General features: G+C 41.4%; 1 protein-coding gene across 2 annotated transcripts; it reads left to right on the top strand.

Annotated features, from left to right (window-relative positions):
- The first annotated feature begins 493 nt into the window (after positions 1–493).
- LOC115165671 (CD63 antigen) lies at positions 494–20,215 on the top strand. 2 transcript variants are annotated; one of them, XM_029718941.1, is made up of 8 exons: positions 494–613; positions 1,795–1,893; positions 11,483–11,671; positions 15,888–15,962; positions 16,087–16,185; positions 17,399–17,545; positions 17,679–17,762; positions 19,639–20,215. In XM_029718941.1, the coding sequence occupies exons 2-8, from the start codon at positions 1,828–1,830 to the stop codon at positions 19,702–19,704; spliced, it is 726 nt and encodes a 241-aa protein (XP_029574801.1). In that variant the 5' UTR covers positions 494–613; positions 1,795–1,827; the 3' UTR covers positions 19,705–20,215. The 2 variants fall into 2 exon arrangements, with proteins under 2 accessions (XP_029574801.1, XP_029574803.1); XM_029718943.1 differs by having other exon boundaries at positions 510–613; positions 1,808–1,893.
- Positions 20,216–21,302: the final 1,087 nt, after the last annotated feature.

Below are 21,302 nucleotides of genomic sequence, written 5' to 3'. Positions count from 1 at the left end.
CTGGGAGAATCTTTTTCCACTTACTCTCTCATGATTTCTCATGGTAATTTATCTTCCATGTCGGACTGTCTCCATGCTATTGAAGCCAGGCCACAGCTCTGTGAGTGACTACTCTGAGTTTAATGTAAAAAAAAAAGAAGATATTTTTTCAATAGTAATTAAAAGAACACTGAATGAAGGTAGCCTGACGTTTAACCAGAGCAAGGAGTCTGGGTAGCCAAGCAAGAACAAAGAGATTGATTGAATTATTTCAGTCTATATTAAGTTCAGTCTACTACAAATGTGTTATAGGCATAAAGTTACATTTCATGCATTTTACAGGCTATGTGCATCTGATGAAATAAATAGTGCTTCACCTTGAAAGAGTACAGGCCCCGCTCAACTGATAACTGCTAATGTGTGTTGGCCTACTGTGGATGAAAGTGAATCTTGGCCTGTGTTGTCTTGTCGTTTATTTTCCATGATCATGTTTACGATTACTGGATCAGACCGAGAGAGGGAGGGGCTTATAAAACGGAGAATTACGTCGCTTACTTCACCAATTTGTTTCCAAATTTCAACCATCGCCTCGAATTACTTTGACGCCTGTACTATTTTTTGGAGGGGAAAAAAGGTAAATAGTAGGCCTATTTAATCCATATATTGTTTTGGTTAACGTTGTAGCCTATAGTCATTATGAAATTAAAGAAAAAAAGAAGGTAAAAGAGATAAATAGAGGTTCGTTTTGAGAATGCGCAATCGACACGTTGAGCTAAGATTGTAGCCTAATATAATAATAACCTTCTGTCCTTACGGTTACTTAGTAGTAATGGAATTTAGCTACAAAAACTGTACAACAAATCAAATTTGTCTACAACAATAGTTAACTTCGTATCCTCTGCCCCGGTGAGTTTTGTTGTGTGGTTGGTGGTTCACTGCTGTGGCGAGCAATGGATGTCGCAGTCATGTAAAGTTAAAAACTTTCAGTCAAAATTCTAAAACGCTATAAGGCTTCTCACGTAGTAATCGTTCCAATATCTATTTTTTTTCATGTTATTTTGTGTCAATTTGTCATTAATTATAGCAGGCCTACATAGCTAATGCAGACAATTTAGATGTGAACTGAAGTAATAATCTGAAACAAGAAAGCACAAAAACGAAATATTTTTATGAACATAAAAATGTCACCCAATATTAGAACCAACATTCTTTTTATTAACCATAGCCTACATTACAGACAATTCTGGATGCTAATCGAGCACAAAACGGGATTTTTCATGTTGCCTCATAGCCTAATGAAATCCAATGAGATTACATTTACCCCAGATCTAAACGCATATAGAGCTGTGCGCACTAAACTCTTGAAACAAATGTGGTTTTATGGTGTAATGTTAATCTGATGCGGAAAAAATGTGTGAAAAACGCCTTTCACTGTCAGCAAGCCTGTGATTCTCAACTGTTGATTGGACATCACACCCTTATGAATGTATGAGTAATATTTTACTGGACAGTTTCTATATGTTCTTATGTGTGTTGACTCACTTTTGCCTCAGGTCTCAATTAAAATGTTCCCTCACACATCAACTGATTACTGGCCTACCTGTCAGTGTCAATATTTTCCTTTCATTCGTACATATTCTCAGCATACCATGCCAGTTTTCTGTCACCATTGACACAATAAAATGTGAGCAGAGCTAAACACACTAGGCCTAGACAATGCAGCAACAAGTGATAACCTGAAACTAGATCACACTATTTGTAATAAAGTTATTTACAGTATCTGATTAAAATTGATTTTTCTTTGTGTTGATCCAGGGACTTGATCCAGGGACTTGATCCGGACTAACCATGGGTGTTGAGGGGGGAATGAAATGTGTGAAGTACCTACTCTTCTTTTTCAACTTCATCTTCTGGGTGAGTAATGCAGAGGGAGATTTGGAATCCCGACTGGCTAGGATGTGCTGCTTCTGTCCTGTGAGGTCTGTTAAGTGTCAGCTTGTGGCTCTAATACAGCTCAGCATCTGGATTGATTGTGAAATGCCTCTGACACTTAGTTAACCCATCTCATGAGTAATTCAGGGAGTTCAGTTCCTCAAACTGCTGCAGATACATGGATACGTAATTACGCTGAGACGCAGATCTTTCACTGAAAAATGTATACCAAACAAAACCCCTGGATTTCAGAGTTTAACAAACCATACAACTCTATGCACTTGGACTACTTTTAATAATTTCTACTGAATTTTTTTACAAAAACACATTTACAGGAAGAACTGTACAGCTACAATGATTTGGTAATAGAATAAAACCTGAGGGAGATTTTACAGTAATTCTCTTACCAAACATTTCAAGTGTACCTTTCTTTTTTTTTATTATTACTGTGTAAATTGTTTGAAGTATTCATTGTGCATAGTGGTATGATTTGTTAAATCAATGTTTTTTGTTTGGCATACATTTTTAAAGGGAAAAATCTGAGTCCCAGCGTAATTCCGTTACAGTGGAATTGCCCTACAGATCAACTGTATCGCATTAGTTTGGTCCATGTGTTATGTTTAAGACAAGTCAACTATTTTCACTCTTACTTTAAAAGGAACATCTACGAATCGGGGAAAGAGCATGTTTTCATCATGGCTCTTTATGGCTGTGAAATACACACCTCGCAACTGTCAGTTGTGATGTGGTTAACTACAAAGAACATTTTTATGTTGGTTATGGGACAGAGAGTAAGGTTTATCACTTTCCATTAGTTTACCTCCATGTGCTAGTCTCTTAATGGTTTGGCATTAAACAGATATTTGTTATTTTTAGTTACACAACCAGTTATAGGCTACTTATAAAAGTATTTTATCTATACTGAACAAAAATATAAATGCAACATGTAAAGTAGAAAAAAGGGAAGGGAAGTGCTGCCAAGTTACACAATAGTATGTTTTGGTAGACAGAAGGTGCTCTTTGGTAAAAAGGGTAAATTGGTCATCAAAAAGAAAAGAGGACCAAGGCACTCTTCATATAATTAAAGTGCCTTGGTCCTCCTTTCTTTTTGGCAACATGTAAACTGTTGGTTTCATGAGCTGAAATAAAAAAAAACCTCAAATGTTCCATATGCACGAAGTGTATTTATCTCAATTTGTGCACACATTTGTTTATATCCCTGTTAGTGAGCATTTCTCCTTTGCCAAGATATTCCATCTACCTGACAGGTGTGACATATCAAGATGATGATTAAACAGCATGATCATTACACAGGTGCACCTTGTGCTGTGGACAATAAGGCCACTCTAAAATGTGCAGTTTTGTGTCAACACAATTCCACAGATGTCTCCAATTTTGAGGGAGTGTGCAATTGGCATGCTGACTGCAGAAATTTTCTTCAGAGCTATTGCCAGATATTTGAATGTTCATTTCTCTATCATAAGCCGCCTCCAATGTCAATTTAGAGAATTTGGCAGTAAGTCCAAATGGCCTCACAACTGCAGACCACGTGTAACCACGCCAGCCCAGGACATCCACTTCCGGCTTCTTCACTGCAGGATTGTCTGAAACCAGCCACCTGGACAGCTGATGGAACTGGGCTTGTAAGACTGAATAATTTATGCACAAACTGTCAGAAGCTCAGGGAAGCTCATCTGTGTGCTCATCATCCTCACCAGGATCTGACTGCAGTTCGGTGTCATAACCAACTTCAATGGGAAAATGCTCACGTTCTATGGTGGCTGGCATCCTGGACAAGTGTGTTCTTCATGGATGAATCCCGGTTTCAACTGTACCAGGCAGATGGCAGACGTATGGCGTCGTGTGGGCGAATAGTTTGCGGATGTCAATGTTGTGAACAGAGTGCCACATGGTGGGGTTATGGTATGGGCAGGCATAAGCTACGGACAACTTACACAATTTTCATTTTATTGATGGCAATTTGAATGGACAGAGATACCGTGATGAGATCCTGAGGCCCATTTTCGTGCCATTCATCACCTCATGCTTCAGCATGATAATGCATAGCCCCATGTCGCAAGGATCCGTACACAATTCCTGGAAGCTGAAAATGTCCCAGTTCTTCCATTGCCTGCATACTCACCAGACATGTCACCCATTGAGTATTTTTGGGATGCTCTGGTTTGATGTTTACGACAGTGTTTTACAGTTCCCACCAATATCCAGAAACTTGGCATTCAATCCAAAGAGTTCAATCTTGGTTTCATCAGACCAGAGAATCTTGTTTCTCATGGTGTGAGAGTCTTCAGGTGCCTTTTTTCGTCAACTCCAAGCGGGCTGTCATGAGTGGCTTCTGTCTGGCCACTCTACCATAAAGGCCTGATTTCGTGGAGTGCTGCAGAGATGGTTGTCCTTCTGGAACGTTCTCCCATCTCCACAGAGGAACTCTGGAGCTCTGTCAGAGTGACCATCGGGTTCTTGGTCACCTCCCTGACCAAGGTCCTGATTCCCATGATTGCTCAGTTTGGCTGGGCAGCCAGCTCTAGGAAGAGTCTTGGTTGTGCCAAACTTCTTCCATTTTAAGAGTGATTGAGGCCACTGTGTTCTTGGGGAACTTCAATGCTGCAGACATTTTTGGTACCCTTCCCCAGATCTGTGCCATGACACAATCCTGTCTTGACGCTCTACAGACAATTCCTTCGACCTCGGCTTGGTTGCACTGTCAACGGTGGGACCTTATATAGGCAGGCGTGTGCCATCCCAAATCATGTCCAATCAATTGAATTTACCACAGGTGGACGCCAAGCAACAGACACACACACACACACACACACACACACACACACACACACGATAGCATATGCCCTATACACATGGATTTTGTACTGTGTATGTGGTGGAGTAGGGGCTTGAGGGCACAGAGTCTGAATAAATTGTATAAACTGGCTTAATTCTGCTGGACTGCAGGAAGAGTAGCTGCAGCAGCTAATGGGGATATATAATCAAGTTGTCCTCATGGCTTGGATTTTGCTCTGACATGCACTTTCAATTGTGGGACCTTTTTGTATAGATGTGTGTGCCTTTCCGAATTATTGTAGAAGCTGTTAAGGAGACTTTTGGTCCTAGACTTGGCGCTCCGGTACCGCTTGTCATGCGTTAGCAGAGAAAAGTCCATGACTTGGGTGATTTGGAGTGGACTTTCCTCTGACACGCCTATTATAGGTCCTGGATGGCAGGAAGCTTTGCCCCATTGATGTACTGGGCCGTACGCACTACCCTCTGTAGCGCCTTATGGCGAGATGCCGAGCAGTTGCCATATCAGGTGGTGATGCAACCAGTCAGGATGCTCTCGATGGTGCAGCTGTAGAACTTTTTGAGGATCTGGGGACCCATGCCAAGTCTCTTCAGTCTCCTGAGGAAGAATACGTTTTGTTGTACCTCATCAGGACTGTCTTGGTGTGTTTGGACCATGATTGTTTGTTGATGTGGACACCAAGGAATTTGAAACTCTTGACCCCCGCTCCACTACAGCCCCGTCAACGTTAATGGGGGGCCTGTTTGGCATGCCTGTTCCTGAAGTCCACGATCATCTCCTTTGTTTTGCTCACATTGAGGGAGAGGTGGTTGTCCTGGCACAACACTTGTTGTCATCAGCAAACTTAATGATGGTGTTGGAGTCGTGTTTGGCCACGCAGTTGTGGGTGACTGGAGTACAGGAGGGGACTAAGTACACACCGCTGAGGGGCCCCAGTGTTGAGGATCAGCATGGCAGACGTGTTGTTGCCTACCCTTACCACCTGGAGGCGGCCCATCAGGAAGTCCAGGATCCAGTTGCAGAGGGAGGTGTTTAGTCCCAGGGTCCTTAGCTTAGTGATGAGCTCAGTGGTGTAGTCAATGAACAGTGAACAGCATTCTCACATAGGTGTTCCTTATGTCCAGTGAGGTTGTGTCATCTGTGGATCTGTTGGGGTGGTATGGGAATTGGAGTGGGTCTAGGGTATCTGGGAGGATGCTGTTGTCAGCCATTACCAGCCTTTCAAAGCACTTAATGGCTACCGACGTAAGTGCTACGGGGCCGTAATCATTTAGGCAGGTTACATTTGCTTCCTTGGCCACAGGGACTATGGTGGTCTGCTTGAAACATGTAAATTTTACAGACTCGGTCAGGGAGAGGTTGAAAATGTCAGTGAAGACACTTGCCAGTTGGTCCGCGCATGCTTTTGAGTACACGTCCTGGTAATCCGGCTTTGTGATTGTTGACCTGTTTTTAAAGGTCTTGCTCACAGAGTTATCGATCCAAAATGGAGATGAATGGATAAACCACTTCTCCAATCTTTGTGGCTCTATAACCAAAGAACAGCAAAAACATATACATGATCAAATACAAATCTTAGAATCAACTACAGTTGAAGTTTACATACACCTTAGCCAAATACATTTAAACTCAGTTTTTCACAATTCCTGACATTTAATCCTAGTAAACATTCCCTGTCTTAGGTCAGTTAGGATCATCACTTTTATTTTAAGAATGTGAAATGTCAGAATAATAGTAGAGAGTGATTTATCTCAGCTTTTATTTCTTTCATCACATTCCCAGTAGGTCAGAAGTTTACATGCACTCAATTAGTATTTGGTAGCATAGCCTTTTAAGTTGTTTAACTTGGGTCAAATGTTTCGGGTAGCCTTCCACAAGCTTCCCATAATAAGTTGGGTGAATTTTGGCCCATTCCTCCTGACAGAGCTGGTGTAACTGAGTCAGGTTTGTAGGCCTCCTTGCTCGCACACGCTTTTTCAGTTCTGCCCACAATTTTTTTTTATAGGATTGAGGTCAGGGCTTTGTGATGGCCACTCCAATACCTTGACTTTGTTGTCCTTAAGCCATTTTGCCATAACTTTGGAAGTGTGCTTGGGGGTCATTGTCCATTTGGAAGACCCATTTGCGACCAAGCTTTAACTTCTTGACTGATGTCTTAAGATGTTGCTTCAATATATCCACATAATTTTCTATCCTCATGATGCCATCTATTTTGTGAAGTGCACCAGTCCCTCCTGCAGCAAAGCACCCCAACAACATGTTGCTGCCACCCCCGTGCTTCACGGTTGGGATGGTGTTCTTTGGCTTGCAAGCCTCCCCCTTTTTCCTCCAAACATAACGATAGTCATTATGGCCAAACAGTTCTACTTTTGTTTCATCAGACCAGAGGACATTTCTCCAAAAAGTATGATCTTTATCCCCATGTGTAGTTGCAAACCGCAGTCTGGCTTTTTTATGGGGGTTTTGGAGCAGAGGCTTCTTCCTTGCTGAGCGGCCTTTCAGGTTATGTCGATATAGGACTTGTTTTACTGTAGATAGATACTTTTGTACCTGTTTCCTCCAGCATCTTCACAAGGTCCTTTGCTGTTGTTCTGGGATTGATTTGCACTTTTCGCACCAAATTATGTTCATCGCTAGGAGACAGAACACGTCTCTGCTGAGCGGTATGACTGCTGCGTAGTCTCATGGTGTTTAAACTTGCGTACTATTGTTTGTACAGATAAACGTGGTACCTTCAGGCGTTTGGAAATTGCTCCCAAGGATGAACCAGACTTGTGGAGGTCTACATCAAAAAAAAAATCTGAAGTCTTGGCTGATTTTTTTTCTTTTGATATTCCCATGATGTCAAGCAAAGAGGCACTGAGTTTGAAGGTAGGCCTTGGAATACATCCACAGGTACACCTCCAATTGACTCAGGCTAGTTGACATCATTTATCAGAAGCTTCTAAAGCTATAACAATTTTCTGGAATTTTCCAAGCTGTTTAAAGGCACAGTCAACTCAGTGTATGGAAACTTCTGACCCACTGGAATTGTGATACATTGAAATAATCTATCTGTAAACAATTGTTGGAAAAATGTACTTGTGTCATGCACAAAGTAGATGTCCTAACCGACTTGCCAAAAATGTAGTTTGTTAACAAGAAATGTGTGGAGTGGTTGAAAAACAAGTTTTAATGACTCCAACCTAAGTGTATGTAAACTTCTGTTTTCAACTGTATTAGGCTACCGGAACCCACTGGACTCTGCAATTACATTGAATGAACTACAGGACAAAATGCAAACCCTCCAACCCAAGAAGGCCTGTGGGGTTGATGGTATCCTAAATTAAATGATAATATAGACAGACCACAAATTCCAATTGGCTATATTTAAACTCTTTTAACATCAGCTCTGGCATGTTCCTCTATCTGGAACCAAGGACTGATCACCCAATCCACAAAAGTGGAGACATTTGATCCCAATAACTACCATGGGACATACGTCAACAGCAACCTTGGGTAAATCCTCTGCATTATCATTAACAGCAGACTCGTACATTTCCTCAGTGAAAACAATGTACTGAGTCAAATTGGCTTTTTACCAAATTACTGTACAACAGACCACGTATTCACCTTGCACACCATAATTGACAAACAAACCAAAGGCAAAGTCTTCTATGCTTTGTTGATTTCAAAAAAGCTTTCGACTCAATTTGGCATGAGGGCCTGCTATACAAATTGATGGAATGTGGTGTTAGGGGGTAAAAACATATGACATTATAAAATCCATGTACACAATTTGTTTTATTTAGCTAGGCCAGTCAAGTACAAATTCTTATTTACAATGACTGCCTAACCCGGATGACGCTGGGCCAATTGTGCGCCGTCATATGGGACTCCCGATCACAGCCGGTTGTGATACAGCCTGGAATCGAACCAGGGTCTGTAGTGACACCTCTAGAACTGAAATGGAGTGCCTTAGACCACTGTGCCACTCGGGAGCCCACAAACAACAAGTGTGTGGTTAAAATTCTCAAACAACAATTATTTTCCACAGGGCTCAGGGGTGAGACAGGGATGCAACTTAACACCCACCCTCTTCTATATATCTATATCAACGAATTGGCGAGGGAACTAGAACCGTCTGCAGCACCCGGCCTTACCCTACTAGAATCTGAAGTCAAATGTCTACTGTTTGCTGATGATCCTGTCTCCAACCAAGGACGGTGTACAGCAGCACCTAGATCTTCTGTGCAGATCCTGTCAGACCTGGGCCCTGACAGTAAATCTCAGTAAGACAAAAACAGCAGTGTTCCAAAAAAGGTCCAGTTGCCAGGACCACGAATACCAATTACATCTAGACACCATTGCCCTAAGAGCACACAAACTATACATACCTCGGCCTAAACATCAGCGCCACAGGTAACTTCCACCAAGCTGTGAACGATCTGAGAGACAATGCAAGAAGGGGCATCTATGCCATCAAAAGAAACACAAAATTCGACATACCGTTTAGGATCTGTCTAAAAATACTTGAATCAGTTATGGAACCCGTTGCCCTTTATGGTCGTGAGGTCTGGGGTCCACTCACCAAATTCACAAAATGGGACAAAAAACAAATTGAGACTGCAATTTTCAGCAAAAATATCCTCCGCGTACAATGTTAAACACCAAATAATGCATGCAGAGCAGAATTAGGCCGATACCCGCTAATTATCAAAATCCAGAAAAGAGCCGTTAAATTTTACCATCACCTAAAAGAAAGCGATTCCCAAACCTTCCATAACAAAGCCATTACCTACAGAGAAATTAACCTGGAGAAGAACCCCCTAAGCAAGCTGGTCCTTGGGCTCTGTTCACAAACACAAATAGACCCCACAGAGCACCAGGACAGCAACACAATTAGACCCAACCAAATCATGAGAAAACAAAAAGATAATTACTTGAGACATTGGAAAGAATTTACAAAAAAAACTGAGCAAACTAGAATGCTATTTGTCCCTAAACGGAGTACACAGTGGCAGAATATCTGACCGCTGTGACTGACCCAAAGTTGAGGAAATCTTTGACTGTATACAGACTCCGTGAGCATAGCCTTGCTATTGAGAAAGGTCGCCATAGGCAGACCTAGCTCTCAAGAGAAGACAGGCTATGTGCACACTGCCCACAAAATGAGGTGGAAACTGAGTTGCACTTCCTAAACTCCTGCCAAATGTATGACCATATTAGAGAAACACACTTCTCTCAGATTACACAGACCTACAAAGAATTTGAAAACAACTCCAATTTTGATAACCTCCCATATCTATTGGGTGAAATACCACAGTGTGCAATCACAGCAGGAAGATATGTGACATGTTGCCACAAGAAAAGGGCAACCAGTGAAGAACAAACACCATTGTAAATACAACCTATTTTTGTTAATTTTCAAACTATTTGCACGTCATTACAACACTGTATATAAACATGACATTTGAATTGTCTTTTGGAACTTTTGTGAGTGTTTACTGTAAAACCATTTTTTTTATCTATTTCACATGCTTTGGCAATGTAAACATATGCTTCCCATGCCATGAAAGCCCCTAAATTGAGAGACTTCCCTCATTCTTTTCGGGTGTTTTAATAGCAGTTTATTTTATTTTTACATGATAATCTTAGTGAGTGATGTGTTCTCAATACAAATGTTTTTTTTTAAAGATGTAGGCCTACATTTAGTTTCATGGCCTCTCCTGTGTTATCATGTTCGTGTGTCTGTGTACCTACCTCTCCACTATATAGAAACCAGGCAGCAAATAATCCTAACCCATGCCAAATATTTACATTGGGGTTACCAATGATGAAAGGACTGGAGTGGGGGCTGGCTGTACCTAGATGAAGGAAAAAAAATGTTTTTTTTTTTATATATATATTGCAATGACTTCACAGAACTGACCTGCCATTGTGGGAGGAAGTAGATTTTGTTGGGTTCTTCCTCCTGTATCTTGAATCACGACTTTAATTAATGATTATCCATAATGGTAGCATCCACGATTGTGACTCCAAAATTACACAACATTATTCACCATTCAGTTCCTATTGAGCAAAACAATCTGAAAAGCACACTGCAAATGCATCCAACAAGTTTGTAGAGCCACAAGCTTGATGTAGTCATTGCATGCTAGGAATATGGGACCAAATACTAAGGTTTTGACTTCTTTTTGAATTTGTCCAAATACTTCTCTTCAAATGGGGGGAGGACTAGATAGTAATATTTTTCAAATGACCATCTCTTTTAAAGTAAAGATGCAGCAAATGTGACTACTTAAAGTAATCTCAAAGTATTTTCTTGTTTGTGTCCTTGATCCATATTAGTTCATTTGAATGCTAATTTAGTACTCAGCAACCTGACTGGTTCCAGCATTCCTGAGTGACAAGGGGTTACTAGAAGTTGCTCTGGGTCTGAATGCTATTCTGAACTCATTACAGGACCTGGAGCATCTTTTGATTGAGACTGGGTTAAGCCAGGATCTGATGTACATTAGTCTTATATACTTTTAAAATGGCAAGAAAGTACTAAAGTGTATGGCCTCTTACAATAACAAATGTATAATTCAGTTGTACAGATTATGAAATTGTCTTCACATGCTTTGGTTTAGACTAAGATCCTATTCACATACATATTTCAAAACGTTTGAATATCTGTTGCGTTGTACAATGGTTGTAGAAACCCGTGCGTGAAGATGTAAATTTGTGACTTCTAATCATGTACTCTCCATCTCCCTGTTTCTTTCTCTCTAGCTGTGTGGTCTGGCTCTAATAGTTCTGGGAGTCTTGGTTCAGGTGGCTCTCCACAAGACCGTAGTGATCAATAATGTCTCAGCCTCGTCAGCCCCCATTGTCCTCATCGTGGTGGGGGTCGTCGTCTTCTTCATCGCCTTCTTCGGCTGCTGTGGAGCCTGGAAGGAGAGCTACTGCATGGTCACCATGGTATGTTCGCGTATAACATGACACACATGATATAACCTCTCGTATAACATGACACGCATGATATAACCTCTCGTAAAACATGACACGCATGATATAACCTCTATGCAGTAGAGCTGCTGCATTGTGGTCACCATGATATTCCAACAAAATGTGTTGTATACACGTTTGATCTTGTGTCCACATAGGGCTGTGGCGGTCATTCAATTTTGTCCGCTGGTGATTTGTCAAGCAAATAACTGCCGGTCTCACAGTAATTGACTGTTAATTAACAAACACATTTAGCATCTCCTGGCTTCTCCACACAGCCTACAAACCACTGATGTAGACCATGGGAACATGTACATTTTTAAAAAGTCTAATAAATCCATGTAATGTAGCCTATACCTTTACAATATTTATTTCAGACGGGTCTAAAGAAACTTGATATGAAGAAAATGTAGTCTATTTCAGAACAGAATAGCGTACTCTGAGTTGTCCTTATGTTAGGTCCTGATCTGGCTATGCCATTTGGCTGTGGGCTACACTAGTTCATTTAGCAGACAAGATTTGCTTATAATTCTGTGGCGTTTTATAGTATGAAGAATACAATTGAACATAGCTGAATAAAATAAACCATATTTTTTTCTAAATGATTTGAGGGAGTGCACACGTTTTGAGCGGTTAACAAAGCAACAGGTCCTCCTATATGCTTAATTTAGATAAATCTATCTAACTTTAGTTGTGATAAAAACGCCGGGCTATATTTTTTAAAGATTTTCAAATCATTGTAAGGCTGCATGATGTAACTGATTATGATTTGAAAAAAGTTGCATGAAAGGCATGAGCTCTGCTTTGTTTTTTGTGCAGGCTGTACACACTTCATCAGTCTCTCATTGACAATTTTGATAATGCCTCGAATTTCACGGCGGCATCCCCTTTGTGAGGATGTAACGCCCCCTAAAAGAATCCGTGGCCGTTGTGCCCTTGGGCTGAATATAATCATTATAATTCCCTTCTCCCGGCTTGGTGTTCCTAAGCACCTCACTCGCATGGTTCTCTCATATCTCAATGCTTATTAGCCAATGCTCGTCACGTGATCGGGTCCTTCTCACAGGCTACAAGTGAAGACCGACACATTGGGGACGCAACTGTGTGCGTCCTTATCGAATTCCGAGGCGCATATTGAAGCTTTTGGAAGAACTGTCCACATTTACATTTCGTCAGCCAACAAGATGAGGCCTAACGAACAGCAAAAGCATTAGCCTATGTCATGTTTTTAAGCAATGAGGCTGATGCAACAGATTACGTTTAGCTTAAAATGTTGATGCACTATTAGGTTATTCACATAAGTGCAGCAGTGCTGTCGTGGAAATTCAGTACTGAGAGAGACTTGGTCATTTCTTCAAACAATCACCTTTATTTAATATTGATTTAATTATTGCAATAATGAAACCAGTCAGCCCAACAGTCTTGACTGTTGAGCTGAGCAGCCTAGCCTTTACAGACAATGCACAGTTTATATAGCTGATACCCAGAATGCATAGTCATGATTGGTTCAACCTCTCATATAGATTGGGGGGCACCATAAGCCACTTTGGGTACATCCTGTGGTCATCTGCCTCTGGTGCTGTATGCCAGGATAATTAGGAATACTGAGGCCTTTGTTCTGTTCCTCCAAGCTCTCTGTCTCGGTGACACACACCACATCTTATCTATGGAATGCCAGCTGTAGGTTTTTACCTAGCCATCACTTAATCAGTTGCCAGCCCGAGCTTTAAAAACTCCTCTCAGTTCACTTAGAATGAAGGAAAGAAATGTCTTACTACAGTATTAGTTAAGTAAATAATTGTTAAATATCCAACAAATCAGGTAAATATGCATGCGTTTTATCACAGTGCGCACACGGCAGTAGGCTATAACATGAATATTCCAAAATGCAATCAATTAGCGGGAAAAGGCCATTCTCAAAAGTGAGCGCAAATGCAATTCATGCATGTAATGCTTTTATTATAAAGGTGCATTATGGTGAAAATGCTCTTCCCAAACTTGAAGCTCACGCGCAGCTATGTATGCCAGTTAGGCATTACACCTGTTGTAAAGCGGCTTAATGTGCTTAATTTTAAGTAGTTATTTGGCCGCTTTAGTTGTGATACGAACCTTGTCAAAACATACAGGCCTATGGACTAGGCTACATCAGGTGTAAGACTATGATTTGAAAAAGTAAAAAAAAAAAATGCGCTTGCTGGGCATCATTCACAAGTGAAAGGCTAATATTGTCACCCAGCAGACTATTCTTGATTTAATCTCATCTTTACATATACTAAATAATGTGAGAAATTTGTTTTGATTTTAGAATGGACCACTATCATGAACCTGTCTCGAAACAGGGGCAGGGGGAAAAAATGTAATATATGCACATAAATAGGAAATGGAGAATCCTTTCCCATGGTTCATTTTCATGCCAGCCAGGTAGGCTATACTCCTGTTTGTAAAGAGACGCAATGTGCTTAATATTCAGGGAAGTTGAGAAATATAGTAGGCCTAGCCTATAGAAATCTGGATCCTCCTTTTTAATAGAGGCCATCAACTCTTTCTCACGCAATTGCATAGCCTATAGAGATGTTGCACAACATGAGCCCATGGCCTCTCATGATTTTCAATTACCTTTGCATTAATGTCCAAGTGATTAGGGGCGGCAGGTAGCCTAGTGGTTAGAGCGTTGGGTCAGTAACTGAAAGGTTGCTAGATCGAATCCCCGAGCTGACAAGGTAAAAAAATCTGTTGTTCTGCCCCTGAACAAGGCTGTTAACCCACTGTTCCCCGGTAGGTCGTCACTGTAAATTAGAATTTGTTCTTAACTGACTTGCCTAGTTAAATAATACAATTAGATGGACAGTAGAGTGCTGAGTACCAGGCAGTAGATTTGCTTGGAAAAGCCTAATTAAACCGTCACATGGAATTTGACTGCCATCATGACTTGTGAACGCCACAACGGTGTGGCGGTAATACGGTCACCGTAACAACCCTATGTCCACATGTTTGATCTTGTTTTGGAAAAGCAGTCTGAACCAACTGGTTTGACAATGCTTGTCTTTTACATCTAGGCAACATTTATTCTAGATCTCCATAGACAAACATTGGCAGTAGAATGGCCCTACTCAAAAGCTCAGTGACTTTCAATGTGACACCTTTTTATAAGATGCCACCTTTCCAACAAGTCAGTTTGTCAAATTTCTGCCCTGCTAGAGCTGCCCAGGTCAACTGTACGTTCATGTCCTCGGTTGCAGCTGTCCTCCGTTGCAACACTCACTACAGAGTTCCAAACTGCCTCTGGAAGCAATGTCAGCACAAGAACTGTTGAAAGGGAGCTTCATTTAAAAAAAAAAATGGAAGCCATTTAATGGGTTTCCATGATCGAGCAGCTGCACACAAGCCTAAGATGATCGTGCACAATGCCAAGCATCGGCTGGAGTGGTGTAAAGCTCAAAGCCATTGGACTCTGGAGGAGTGGAATCGCGTTCTCTGGAGTGATGAATCACACTTCACCATTTGGCTGTCCGACAGACAAATCTGGGTTTGGTGGAAGCCAGGAGAACACTACAATGCATAGTGCCAACTGAAAGTTTCGTTGAGGAGGAATAATGGTCTGGGGCTGTTTTTCATGGTTCGGGCTAGGCCCCTTAGTTCCAGTGGAGGGAAATCAACGATACAGCATAAAATGACATCCTAGACAATTCTGTGCTTCCAACCTTTTGGCAACAGTTCAGGGAAGGCCCGTTCCTGTTTCAGCATGACAATACCCCCGTGCAGAAATGGTTTGTTGAGATTGGTGTGGAAGAACTTGACTGGCCTGCACAGAGCCCTGACCTCAACCCCACTGAACACCTTTGGAATGAATTGGAACACCGACTGCAAGCAAGGCCGAATTGCCCAACATCCGTGCCCGACGCTCTTGTGGTTGAATGGAAGCAAGGCCCTGCAGCAATGTTCCAACATCTAGTGGAAAGCCTTACCAGACGAGTGGAGGATGTTATCGCAGCAAAGGGAGGATCAACTCCATTAATGACCATGATTTTGGAATGTTCAACGAGCAGTTGTCCACATACTTTTGACAATGTAGTGTATTTTACAGTAGCTCAATCTAAGTCCTTATACATTTTTTTGCTTATTTGTTTGTTAAATCCTATAATCTTCCAAAAATAGCTAATATATTTTTCATTGTATATTTTCTCCCAAGTTCTCTATCCTTCTGGGTCTGATCATTATCACTGAGATTGGTGCAGCCATCGCTGGATATGTCTTCAGAGGCAACGTTAGTATATCAGGCAGCTTTTTTTTTTACACGTCTAATTATCTATACAGTAACGTATGTACAGTCTACACCTATCAACTTAATTTTGTAATTACACAAGTTAACCATGTTTTTCTTTATTTAGCTGACAGTCATTGTCCATGAGAGTCTCAATGACATGGTCACCAAATACAGCAACGGCACCGACGAATTCCAGAAGGCCCTGGATAACCTGCAGATTGATGTTGGTATCAACCATTAAGTATTGGTAGATGCTAGATCTATATACTTTGGAACAAAAGAAACAATTGACATACACTAGCTAGTTATCCATCCAGTTGGAGATTGTTTTTATGCAGATTTTAGAATATTTGCATGAAAACCAATGTACGCATTTTTATACCAGAGATGTCTCCATCAAATTGACTTGTTGCAGATAAAAGGCTGTGCGTGAGGACGTAGTGCACATAAAAATACATTTTGCGGTTAAATTCCCCAAAATAAAAGGTTAAATCGGTTTCCATCACATTTTCAACTCTACTGATGTTTTTTTCACAAAATGTTTTTGGTGCCCTCTGGTATTGGCACGTGTGCTCTAGCCAAAAGCTGGCAGATAGTGCGGTTATAGCCTACATGAGATTATTACGCACAAGTGTTTTTATTTGTCAAATGACAACCAAGCATCGACGATCACCAGAATAAGACACTCAATATTTATTGGAAAGGAGCATCAAGCTCATCACCTTGCATCTTCACCACCCTGTGAAGTTCATCATAACTTATTTAATCTGTAGCGGAATCAACTGCATGCTTTCCCAACGAGCCGTAGTTGGAGGACCACACGTCATCGCATGACTCCAAGTTTACTTTGAATTGATGGTTATTATATAAATATTTGCACATTTAAAGTATTTCCACTGACATTCCTTGTTAATTAATTTTACCGTTTTGTCGACGTTTGGAAAGTTTACGGACAAATGTTATGTTTCCATCAGGACTGTCATTACATTTCTTTATTTTTTTAGCCAACGTACTTTACTCACATAAAAAAAAAATGGATGGAAACCTGGTTACTGACACTTGTGATGCCACCTTCAGGGTAGTTGCAACATACTACTGCAAATCTAGACATTTTACTGCACTCGATCCTGCATCTTACATTTGTCGTAATATGAAGTTTGCATTCTGTGTGTCTTACTTTATTTGCTTAATTTGGCACCTCATGTAACATGACTATCTTGTTAGTGTGTGAGTCTACTATGCCATGATGTTTATCTTGTCTTTATCTTCTTCTGTTGACATTAAGGAATATCCTGTCCTGATCTGGTCTGTTTCCCCTGTTGAACTTACTAACCTTACTACCTAATTTTGCTGTTTTCTCTTCCTCTATCTGGCTTTCCCTGTCTACCTTTTCATGTTCAAACTCATTCTCACCCTTCTTGCTGTTCTTCATCCAGCTGAAATGCTGTGGAGTGATCAACGCCACCGATTGGAGAGGCAACTTTGGGTCTGGCACAAACTCTGTGCCAGACTCCTGCTGTGTCAATGTCACCGCTGGCTGTGGTCAGGGGGCCATGGAGGATTCAAGCAAAGTGCACCAGATGGTAAGGTCCAACCCAGTGGTTGATTTGATAATAAAAAAAGTGTGAAATAAAAACACCAATTAATCCAAGCAAAAAGACCTCCAGAACATTGTATTGGAGTCGGGAATGACATTTCTCTCTGATTGCTATCTAGGGGTGTCAGACTGTTGTGGAGGAGCTGTTGAAGAAGAACATCATGTGGGTCATTGTAGCGGCACTGGTGATCGCTTTCCTGCAGGTAGGAGCAAAAAAAAAAAAAATATTTGCACACACAAATCCTGAGCTCAGAAGACCCACAGATTGTAGATGCTAGTTCAACACACATGCAGTGCCTTCGGAACATATTCAGACCCCATGACTTTTTCAACATTTTGTTAGGGTACAGTCTTATTCCTCAATCTACACACAATTCCGCATAATGACAAAGCAAAATATATATTTTTTAATAAATAGCAAATACAAAACTGAAATCACATTTACATAAGTATTCAGACCCTTTACTCAGTATTTTGAAGCACCTTTGGCAGCGATTACAGCCTCGAGTCTTCTTGGGTATGACGCTCCAAGCTTGGCACACCTGTATTTGGGGAGTTTCTCCCATTCTTCTCTGCAGACCCTCTCAAGCTATGTCAGGTTGGATGGGGAGTGTTGCTTCACAACTATTTTCTGGTCTCCAGAGATGTTTGATCGGGTTCTGGCTGGGCCACTCAAGGACATTGAGACTTGTCCCAAAGTCACTCCTCCGTTTTGGCTGTGTGCTTAGGGTTGCTGACCTGTTGGAAGGTGACCCTTTGCCCCAAGTCTGCTCTGGAGCAGGTTATCAAGGATCTATCTGCACTTTGTTCTGTCCATATTTCCCTCGATCCTGACTAGTCTCCCAGTCCCTGCTGCTGAAAAACATCCCCACAGCATGATGCTGCCACCACCATGCTTCACTGTAGGGATGGTGCCAGGTTTCCTCCAGACGTGATGCTTGGCATTCAGGCCAAAGTGTTCAATCTTGGTTTCATTAGACCAGATCATTTTGTTTCTCATGGTCTGAGTTTTTAGGTGCCTTTTGGCAAACTTCAAGCGGTCTGTCATGTGCCTTTTTTAGTGAGGAGTTGCTTCCGTCTGGCCCCTCTATCATAAAGGCCTGATTGGTAGAGCGCTGTAGAGATGGTTATCCTTCTGGTAGGTTCTCCCATCTCCACAGAAGAACTCTAGAGCTCAGTCAGAGGGACCATCGGGTTCTTGGTCACCTCCCTGACCAAGGCCATTCTCCGATTGCTCGGTTTGGCCGGGCGGCCAGCTCTAGGAAGAGTTGGTGGTTCCAAACTTCTTCCATTTAAGAATGATTGAGGCCACTGTGTTCTTAGGGACCTTCAATGCTGCAGAATTATTTTGGTTCCCGTCCCCAGGGACGGACACAAACCAGTCTCTGAACTCTATGGACAATTCCTTTGACCTCATGGCTTGGTTGCACTGTCAATGGTGGGACTTTGTATAGACAGGCATGTGCCATCCCAAATCATGTCCTATCAATTGAATTTACCACATGTGGACTCCAAGCAACACAAACATAGGCGCATACACACATGATAGCATATGCACTATACACACATGGATTTAGTACTGTGTATATATGTGGTGGAGTAGCGGCCTGAGGGCACACAGTCTGTGAATGTATTGTAATGTTTTTAAAATTGTATGAACTGCCTTGATTTGCTGGACTGCAGGAAGAGTAGCTGCAGCCTTGGCAGCAGCTAATGGGGATCCATAATAAATATAATCACGTTGTAGAAACATCTCAAAGATGATCAATGGAAACAGGATGCACCTGAGCTCAATTGAGTTTCATAGCAAAGGGTCTGAATACTTATGTAAATATGGTATGTTTTTTGTTTTGAGTAAATTTGCCAAAATTTCTATACCCGTTTTCACTTTGTCATTATTGTGTGTCGATTGCTGAGGAAATTGTTATATTTAATTCATTTTCGAATAAGGCTGTAATGTAACAAAGTGGAAAAAGTCAAGGTGTCTGAATACTTTCCAAAGGCACTTTATTTAAAATGTGTGTATATCTATCTATCACACTCACACATTGTTTTCTAACTGTTTGTGTGTGTTTTCAGATCATGGGCATCATATTCGCCTGTATGTTGATGAGGGGCATTCGCAGTGGCTACGAAGTCATGTGATCAGTCAGCTGCTCTCTCAGGTCAAATTATGTTCAAATATTTGTGATTGAGAGTAACATTGACAATAAGACATTTGTAAAGAAATTATAAATGTAAACACATAACAGGTGACTTTGCATTGAGGCCAAAATGTCACCTGCCAAGAATATCAATGTTTAGTAATTTAGAGAAAATTATGTATTTAAATAGAGCAGCATTCTGAAATTGGAGTTTGCACTTGTTTTTGTTGACTCACATTTTTTTAACTTTGATTTTATCAAAAATGTTCTACTCAATACTTTTTCTGATAAATACATTCTAGTCTCATGTTCTTGCTGATTCCTGAATTTCTAAGGATTTTTATTAAAGATTTCAGTTAATGTTTCACCTTTTGACTGACTCTAGTGCGCTCTAGTGTTGTCCAAGTGGAACATTCTTTGTGGCTCCTCACTGAAGCTATACTGAACAAAAATATAAACGCAACATGTAAAGTGTTGGTTTCATGAGCTGAAATAAAAGATCCCAGAAATGTTCCATTGGCTCAAAAAGCTAATCTCTCAAATGTTGTGCATACATTTGTTTACATCCCTGTTAGTGAGCATTTCTCCTTTGACAAAATAATCAATTCAACTGACAGGTATGGCATATCAAGAAGCTGATTAAACACCATGATCATTACACAGGTGCGTGCACCTTGTACTGGGGACAATAAAAGGCCACTTTAAAATGTGCAGTTTTGTCACAACACAATGGCAGAGATGTCTCAAGTTTTGAGGGAGTGTGCAATTGGCATGCTGACCGCAGGAATGTCTACCAGAGCTGTTGCAGGAGTTTAAAGTTAATTTCTCAACCATAAGCTGCCTCAATGTCATTTTAGAGACTGGCAGTACGTCCAACCAACTTCACAACCACATGTGTAACCATGCCAGCCCAGGACCTCCACATTGGGCTTCAACTGCGGGATCGTCTGAGACCAGCCACCCGGACAGCTGATAAAACTGTAGGTTTGCACAGCCCAAGAATTTCTGCACAAACTGTCAAACTGTCTCAGGAAGCTCCTCTGCGTGCTCCTCATCCTCAACAGGGTCTTGACCCAACTGCAGTTCAGGGTCGTAATTGACTTCAGTGGGTAAATGCTCACCTTCGATGGCCACTGACACGCTGGAGAAGTGTGTGATCTTCAGATGATTCCCAGTTTCAACTGTACCGGGCAAATTGCAGACAATGTGTATGGTGTTGTGTGGGTGACCGGTTTGCTGATATCAACGTTGTGAACAGAGTGCCCCATGGTGGTATGGGCAGGCATAAGCTACAGACAACTAACACAATTGCATTTTATCCATGGCAATTTGAATGCACAGAAACACCGTGATGAGATCCTCAGGGCCATTGTCGTGCCATTCATCTGCCGCCATCACCATGTTTCAGCATGATAATGCACGGACCCATGTCGCAAGGATCTGTACACAATTCCTGGAAGCTGAACATGTCCCAGTTCTTCCATGGCCTGCTTACTCACCAGACATGTCACCCATTGAGCATGTTTGAGATGTTCTGGATCAATGTGCATGACAGCGTGTTCCAGTTCCCGCCAATATTCAGCAACTTCACACAGCCAT

The sequence above is a fragment of the Salmo trutta genome, chromosome 28 (genome assembly GCF_901001165.1).
Source record: "Salmo trutta chromosome 28, fSalTru1.1, whole genome shotgun sequence".
NCBI classification, from domain to species: domain Eukaryota; kingdom Metazoa; phylum Chordata; class Actinopteri; order Salmoniformes; family Salmonidae; genus Salmo; species Salmo trutta.
This window is presented reverse-complemented; position numbering and strand designations above follow the sequence as displayed.